General features: G+C 37.3%; 2 protein-coding genes across 2 annotated transcripts; both read right to left on the bottom strand.

Annotated features, from left to right (window-relative positions):
• Positions 1–1,777: 1,777 nt before the first annotated feature.
• On the bottom strand, positions 1,778–2,245 carry LOC139505610 (histone H2B). Its single transcript, XM_071295103.1, has one exon. The coding sequence runs from the start codon at positions 2,199–2,201 to the stop codon at positions 1,827–1,829; it is 375 nt and encodes a 124-aa protein (XP_071151204.1). The 5' UTR covers positions 2,202–2,245; the 3' UTR covers positions 1,778–1,826.
• A 5,270-nt stretch (positions 2,246–7,515) lies between these two features.
• Positions 7,516–7,990, bottom strand: LOC139505611 (histone H2B). Its single transcript, XM_071295104.1, has one exon. It carries the CDS (start codon positions 7,937–7,939, stop codon positions 7,565–7,567), a length of 375 nt encoding a protein of 124 aa, XP_071151205.1. The 5' UTR covers positions 7,940–7,990; the 3' UTR covers positions 7,516–7,564.
• Between the last annotated feature and the right edge of the window lie 677 nt (positions 7,991–8,667).

The raw sequence follows: 8,667 nt of genomic DNA, 5'->3' as shown, positions 1-8,667 counted from the left end.
ATCTGAAGTACCTGCAGCAGATCTTTGATGGATGGCAAGCACAGCTTTGACAGATGATGTTGAGTTATGAAAGACAGGTAGAAAACTGCAAGCATGTAAAATCCTGTGATGTATCCAATTTCTGGGTACATCAAATAGACAAATAGATAACCAGTATTCCTAGATATGTCTGTGAGGTTTATTTTTTCCCCAACTAAATTCCATTCCATTAAGTTGAAATGTGTATTGACATTGAATGAAAATGTCTGTTCAGAGAAAGCAAATAATTATCTTTATAATTTTGACTGTCTAAAGTGATTTTCATTTATCATTTATTTATCATACTTTTCTATCTTAAAATGAAAACTTTTCAACATTTTGGAGCTTTTTTTTGTCTCCTTCAGTCATTTTTATTCCGATTGAAAGTTTTTTTCTGTTCAATAATAGTTTTTTCTTAAAAAATTACTGTCTGATATGAATTATTATATTTTTCAGACCTAGAATGAAAAAGTGGATTGAAAGTGTACACAGTTTAAGGCAGTACAGAGTTACCTCCCGGAATAAAACAACGTAAGCCAATCAGACAACAGTTAACTGAAAATGTGTTGATACTTCTTTTACGGCCGCGTTGGTGATATATAAAGAGTCGCTGTTAGACGGAAAGTATTATTTAACTAATCACCACAAATAGTTAAACATGTCAGGCAGAGGAAAAGGAGGTAAAGGTCTAGGAAAAGGAGGCGCCAAGCGTCACAGGAAGGTGTTGCGTGATAACATCCAAGGTATCACCAAGCCAGCCATCCGTCGTTTAGCAAGAAGAGGTGGAGTAAAACGTATATCTGGACTCATCTATGAGGAAACCCGTGGTGTCCTTAAAGTTTTCTTGGAAAATGTCATCCGTGATGCTGTCACATACACAGAGCACGCCAAGAGGAAGACTGTCACTGCCATGGATGTTGTCTACGCTTTGAAACGTCAAGGACGTACCTTGTACGGATTCGGAGGTTAAACAGCCACCCAGCTAATATAAACAACGGCCCTTTTCAGGGCCACCAACATTTTCAAAAAGAATCTTAGATTTGTTGTACATCGTTTTAAACAAAATCTTGAAATCAAAGCTTGCTCCCACTTCTATTCTTTTCTCTAATGTTCATGAATTTTTCAACCGTTTTCTTGTTTTCCCTGATCCTGATCCGCAACTATTTTCTCTCTCTCTCGTTATCCCCCTCCCCCCTTTTTTTTTAAATATCTGGCTTTCTTTTTAATTAACTCCCTTACTCTTACTCTTGTATTTATTTGAGAATTTATATTTCTGAAGGTTTATGAATACGTTCAAAGATCAAATCCGTGCATTTGCCTACACGAAGAGAGAAAATTTCAAACAAAATGCACGGACTTTTACACACAAAATCTGTAGATTCTGTTATATTCAATTATAGAGTTTTTGCGTGGTTTAATATTAGGTAATGTTCTTGTTTCCGTGTAAAATAATTCTCGCAATATTTTTTTCTCTCTCGAAAAGCAAAAGAAATCGTAAATTTATCAACTCTATTAATTGGAATGAAAGCACTGTTTTGTTCTTCATGATTTATGTATTTACGCTTTGTAGTTTTGGCAAATTAAATACTACAGAATGAGTGAAATACACGTATATTTGTTATACAGATAGAAAGAAGAGAAAAGTAACCATATACTATTGAAATAGTTTGAAAGTAGTTATAGCTGGGGGTTGGGATTTATAGCTTTGTTTAGAAGTTTGACATGATGTACAACAAATGTAAATTCTTTTTGAAAAATGTTGGTGGCCCTGAAAAGGGCCGTTTGTGAAGTTATAAACTTCAGACTGTTTACTTGCTGCTGGTGTATTTAGTGACGGCTTTGGTACCTTCACTGACAGCGTGCTTGGCCAATTCTCCGGGTAAGAGAAGACGGACAGCGGTCTGGATCTCCCGGGATGTGATGGTAGATCTTTTGTTGTAGTGTGCCAATCGGGAGGCCTCTGCTGCGATTCTCTCGAAGATATCGTTGACGAAGCTGTTCATGATGGACATTGCCTTTGAGGACACTCCGGTGTCGGGGTGAACTTGTCTCAAGACTTTGTAGATGTAGATAGCATAGGATTCACGTCTCTTCCTCCTCCTTTTCTTGTCACCGCCGGGTCTGGCAGTCTTTGCCTTGGTGACGGCCTTCTTGGCTCCTTTAGTTCCTACTTTGGGTGGCATGTTACTGGTTTGATAATCAAATAAGTAATGGTGAAAAATTATTTTCAATTTGTTTATATACTGGGCAAAACGGATTGAAAGATTTTATTGAACGCGAACCTCGGAGAGAGCACCCATAACATGTTGAATGTTCGGTAGCCTAACTGCCCGCAGAGAGCTTCGTTCTGATTGGTGTATAATAAAAAACATCGTTCAATCCGTTTAGTGGGTATATAAGCTAAATTTTGAAGAAAAATTGTATCACTTTACTCAGTGTCGATCAACCAAATAGTACAAAATGTCAGGACGAGGAAAAGGAGGAAAAGCAAAAGCAAAGGCAAAGTCTAGGTCATCCCGTGCCGGACTTCAGTTCCCAGTCGGTCGTATCCACAGACTTTTGAGGAAAGGAAACTATGCCGAGAGAGTTGGTGCCGGTGCACCAGTGTACCTCGCAGCTGTCTTAGAATACTTAGCAGCTGAAGTATTGGAGTTGGCAGGAAACGCCGCTCGTGACAACAAGAAGAGCAGAATCATTCCCCGTCATCTCCAGTTGGCCATCAGAAACGACGAAGAGTTGAACAAACTCTTGTCTGGTGTCACCATTGCCCAGGGAGGTGTTTTACCAAACATCCAGGCTGTACTTCTGCCAAAGAAGACCCAGAAAGCTGCCAAGTAAAAAGTGGATATATCAGATTACTCACTTAACAACGGCCCTTTTCAGGGCCACCAATATTTTTCAAAAAGAGTCTAAAATTGTTGTACATCTTAGTAATACTTTATTCCCCATACATAATTGAAAAAAATATATTCTACTACATAACAAATAAAAAATGTCTAAAATATAAATGTCCCTTCTTCCGTGATTCTTCTTTTCTTCTCTCTCTCTAACGCATCCCATTTAAGTACAGTTCTTATAGCATAACACTAAGTCTAGTAACTTTTTCAGTCTTCTTCATCAGAACATTTATTGTCGAACTTTCTGACTCTTTGAACCCACAAGTAGCTCAGTTAAATCATATAAAGTTTGTCGGGGAAAAAAAACAACACTGATAGTATTTATATTTAATACTAGTCTGCTCTCTTCTTTCTCTCTCTTGGTTATTGATGCGAGCATGCTTAGATTCATCTGAGAAGGTGTGTGGTTTTTTTTATTATTATAATTATTTATAGTTTTTGTTAACATTATCTCTTTCGTCAACACTTTTATATATGATATGTACTTTCCATTCTTTTCCTTTTTCCATTTTTTTTTTCAGCATCTCTCTCTCTCTCTCTCTCTCTCTCTCTCTCTCTCTCTCCTCTCTCTCTCTCTCTCTCTCTCTCTCTCTCTCTCTCTCTCTCTCTCTCTCTCTCTCTCTCTCTCTCTCTCTCTGTCTTTCTGTCTTTATTTAGTTATTGTTTGTGTATTAAAGATGTGGAATCGATGGTAAGCACACCGACAATCAGACAATGAGACAAATGTGCCCAGCCCAAATGAAAATCATACCACATCTTCTTTTTTTTATATTAAATATACATAAATATGACATAATACAACAATAAAGAAACTCAGCCGATCCGTACAATGTCATGTCGGGAATGTGTAATTCCATTTGTTTCTGTTTTTTTATTTTCTATTTCGCTTTGTTTGTGTTATAACTGCATTTTATTTTTATTTTTTCCTGTTTTATTTTTCTTTCCTTTCCTTAATGTTTCTGCATGTATTTTGACCTTTTTTCATTATTATTTTTTTTCTTCTTCAGATTTATCATATTGAAACCGTGACACTAATTTACTATTGTTGAGCTATGAGGGATGATCAGAAACTGTAATTATGAATGAAAAAAGGGGCATTTTTACTGTCAGCTTGGGTTGAGCAGTTTTTCAGTAAAAAAATGGATTGAAAACTGTCAAAGTCCCTTACAAATCAGTCCAATCAGATTTAAGATATGCGGACCAATCAACGCCAGCTTTATGTAAGTGGTGATCCAATCGTCACCGTGATTTCAATCCTCCCGGCAAGCACAAAAACACATTCACCGAAATTTTCAAGTATTCTTTCTGTAGCAAATCGTCCACAGAGCTAATAGTCATGGCACGAACAAAGCAAACTGCACGTAAATCCACCGGAGGTAAAGCTCCAAGAAAACAACTTGCCACCAAGGCCGCCCGTAAGAGCGCACCTGCAACCGGTGGAGTCAAGAAACCACATAGATACAGGCCAGGAACAGTCGCTCTCCGAGAAATCAGGAGATACCAGAAGAGCACAGAGCTCCTCATCAGGAAACTCCCCTTCCAGAGATTAGTCCGTGAAATCGCCCAGGACTTCAAAACTGATCTCCGATTCAGAGTTCAGCCGTCATGGCCCTACAGGAAGCCAGCGAAGCCTACTTGGTCGGTCTCTTCGAGGATACCAACTTGTGCGCAATCCACGCCAAGAGAGTAACCATCATGCCAAAGGATATCCAATTGGCACGAAGAATCCGTGGAGAACGTGCTTAAGAAGTGTGATTTTTTCACCAAAACATAACGGCCCTTTTCAGGGCCACCAATATTTTTCAAAAAGAATCTATAAATTGTTGTACATGAAAATTAGAAACATAGCTGAACCCCTCTTTTCCCCATCTCTCTCTCTCTTTTATTTCTTCTTGTTGAATCCATCTATATGCAAAGCAATACATAGACAAAAAATAAATTTTATGATATATATATACACACAAGTCTCATCACAAAAAAAAAGGGGGGGGGGGTGTTTGTTTATCATGGTACATGTACGTCCTTGTGTGTAGAATATTAAATAGTACATTATATAAAAAAAAGATCAACATATGAATGTTTCTATCTGTACTTCTGTTCTTTTCTTTTATTTTCTTCGCTTGTTTTGTCTTGTCTTCTTTTGATGTATTATTTACACCAGTAGTCTAGACCAAAGAAAGAGAACCACCAACTGGCCAAAATATAACCTTTTTTTTTAAGTTAGAGTTTAAATATCATGTATAATTCATTAATTTGAATATTTCTTTTAGAAAAGCTGATATTACAGGGTACTTTTATCAAAAATTTAGAGCTTTTTTTCAGTCAGAATTGTAAAGAAAATTTTTATCATGTATGTAGTAATATATTTTGTCCACTTTAGAGTCTTGTCTTGCTGCTAGTTTACAAAATCATGAAATTTCTATTTAAATTAATATAATTTCGGTACGGGTCCAAGTAGTCCCCCACAAAATTTCACTGTAGGAAGTCCATGTAAGCATATATCTTGCACTTATAAGCTTTTTTATATGATAAAAAGTAGTTTTCAGACTTATTATAAACTTTTCTGGCTAAAAGATGTCTTCAGAATAGTAAGTATATGTGTGCGCATTAACATTTTTATTGGATTGGCTGATGAAATTGTCATCGTCATACTGTGGATAAATATAGAATGGTGTTTAAAAATAAAATTGAAAGGAAGATGCACACATAAGAAGTTTTACCCGCAGACAGGGGCATCTCTTTTCTTCACTGTAATACCTAAAAAAAAAAATCTTTAATAGTAATAACAATAACAGTTTTATTCATACATTCTCTCATTTATGATCTGAAGTACCTGCAGCAGATCTTTGATGGATGGCAAGCACAGCTTTGACAGATGATGTTGAGTTATGAAAGACAGGTAGAAAACTGCAAGCATGTAAAATCCTGTGATGTATCCAATTTCTGGGTACATCAAATAGACAAATAGATAACCAGTATTCCTAGATATGTCTGTGAGGTTTATTTTTTCCCCAACTAAATTCCATTCCATTAAGTTGAAATGTGTATTGACATTGAATGAAAATGTCTGTTCAGAGAAAGCAAATAATTATCTTTATAATTTTGACTGTCTAAAGTGATTTTCATTTATCATTTATTTATCATACTTTTCTATCTTAAAATGAAAACTTTTCAACATTTTGGAGCTTTTTTTGTCTCCTTCAGTCATTTTTATTCCGATTGAAAGTTTTTTTCTGTTCAATAATAGTTTTTTCTTAAAAAATTACTGTCTGATATGAATTATTATATTTTTCAGACCTAGAATGAAAAAGTGGATTGAAAGTGTACACAGTTTAAGGCAGTACAGAGTTACCTCCCGAATAAAACAACGTAAGCCAATCAGACAACAGTTAACTGAAAATGTGTGATACTTCTTTTACGGCCGCGTTGGTGATATATAAAGAGTCGCTGTTAGACGGAAAGTATTATTTAACTAATCACCACAAATAGTTAAACATGTCAGGCAGAGGAAAAGGAGGTAAAGGTCTAGGAAAAGGAGGCGCCAAGCGTCACAGGAAGGTGTTGCGTGATAACATCCAAGGTATCACCAAGCCAGCCATCCGTCGTTTAGCAAGAAGAGGTGGAGTAAAACGTATATCTGGACTCATCTATGAGGAAACCCGTGGTGTCCTTAAAGTTTTCTTGGAAAATGTCATCCGTGATGCTGTCACATACACAGAGCACGCCAAGAGGAAGACTGTCACTGCCATGGATGTTGTCTACGCTTTGAAACGTCAAGGACGTACCCTTGTACGGATTCGGAGGTTAAACAGCCACCCAGCTAATATAAACAACGGCCCTTTTCAGGGCCACCAACATTTTTCAAAAAGAATCTTAGATTTGTTGTACATCGTTTTAAACAAAATCTTGAAATCAAAGCTTGCTCCCACTTCTATTCTTTTCTCTAATGTTCATGAATTTTTCAACCGTTTTCTTGTTTTCCCTGATCCTGATCCGCAACTATTTTCTCTCTCTCTCGTTATCCCCCTCCCCCCTTTTTTTTTTAAATATCTGGCTTTCTTTTTAATTAACTCCTTACTCTTACTCTTGTATTTATTTGAGAATTTATATTTCTGAAGGTTTATGAATACGTTCAAAGATCAAATCCGTGCATTTGCCTACACGAAGAGAGAAAATTTCAAAACAAAATGCACGGACTTTTACACACACAAAATCTGTAGATTCTGTTATATTCAATTATAGAGTTTTTGCGTGGTTTAATATTAGGTAATGTTCTTGTTTCCGTGTAAAATAATTCTCGCAATATTTTTTTTCTCTCGAAAAGCAAAAGAAATCGTAAATTTATCAACTCTATTAATTGGAATGAAAGCACTGTTTTGTTCTTCATGATTTATGTATTTACGCTTTGTAGTTTTGGCAAATTAAATACTACAGAATGAGTGAAATACACGTATATTTGTTATACAGATAGAAAGAAGAGAAAAGTAACCATATACTATTGAAATAGTTTGAAAGTAGTTATAGCTGGGGTTGGGATTTATAGCTTTGTTTAGAAGTTTGACATGATGTACAAACAAATGTAAATTCTTTTTGAAAAATGTTGGTGGCCCTGAAAAGGGCCGTTTGTGAAGTTATAAACTTCAGACTGTTTACTTGCTGCTGGTGTATTTAGTGACGGCTTTGGTACCTTCACTGACAGCGTGCTTGGCCAATTCTCCGGGTAAGAGAAGACGGACAGCGGTCTGGATCTCCCGGGATGTGATGGTAGATCTTTTGTTGTAGTGTGCCAATCGGGAGGCCTCTGCTGCGATTCTCTCGAAGATATCGTTGACGAAGCTGTTCATGATGGACATTGCCTTTGAGGACACTCCGGTGTCGGGGTGAACTTGTCTCAAGACTTTGTAGATGTAGATAGCATAGGATTCACGTCTCTTCCTCCTCCTTTTCTTGTCACCGCCGGGTCTGGCAGTCTTTGCCTTGGTGACGGCCTTCTTGGCTCCTTTAGTTCCTACTTTGGGTGGCATGTTACTGGTTTGATAATCAAATAAGTAATGGTGAAAAATTATTTTCAATTTGTTTATATACTGGGCAAAACGGATTGAAAGATTTTATTGAACGCGAACCTCGGAGAGAGCACCCATAACATGTTGAATGTTCGGTAGCCTAACTGCCCGCAGAGAGCTTCGTTCTGATTGGTGTATAATAAAAACATCGTTCAATCCGTTTTAGTGGGTATATAAGCTAAATTTTGAAGAAAAATTGTATCACTTTACTCAGTGTCGATCAACCAAATAGTACAAAATGTCAGGACGAGGAAAAGGAGGAAAAGCAAAAGCAAAGGCAAAGTCTAGGTCATCCCGTGCCGGACTTCAGTTCCCAGTCGGTCGTATCCACAGACTTTTGAGGAAAGGAAACTATGCCGAGAGAGTTGGTGCCGGTGCACCAGTGTACCTCGCAGCTGTCTTAGAATACTTAGCAGCTGAAGTATTGGAGTTGGCAGGAAACGCCGCTCGTGACAACAAGAAGAGCAGAATCATTCCCCGTCATCTCCAGTTGGCCATCAGAAACGACGAAGAGTTGAACAAACTCTTGTCTGGTGTCACCATTGCCCAGGGAGGTGTTTTACCAAACATCCAGGCTGTACTTCTGCCAAAGAAGACCAGAAAGCTGCCAAGTAAAAAGTGGATATATCAGATTACTCACTTAACAACGGCCCTTTTCAGGGCCACCAATATTTTTCAAAAAGAGTCTA

The sequence above is a fragment of the Mytilus edulis genome, unplaced genomic scaffold, assembly GCF_963676685.1.
Source record: "Mytilus edulis unplaced genomic scaffold, xbMytEdul2.2 SCAFFOLD_2418, whole genome shotgun sequence".
NCBI classification, from domain to species: Eukaryota; Metazoa; Mollusca; class Bivalvia; order Mytilida; family Mytilidae; genus Mytilus; species Mytilus edulis.
Note: the sequence above shows the minus strand (reverse complement) of the source record. Positions and strands in the feature narration are given on the sequence as shown.

Excerpts from the sequence above, each read along its gene's own strand:
- LOC139505611 (XM_071295104.1), bottom strand. The coding sequence starts at position 7,939 with ATGCCACCCAAAGTAGGAACTAAAGGAGCCAAGAAGGCCGTCACCAAG.
- LOC139505610 (XM_071295103.1), bottom strand. The coding sequence starts at position 2,201 with ATGCCACCCAAAGTAGGAACTAAAGGAGCCAAGAAGGCCGTCACCAAG.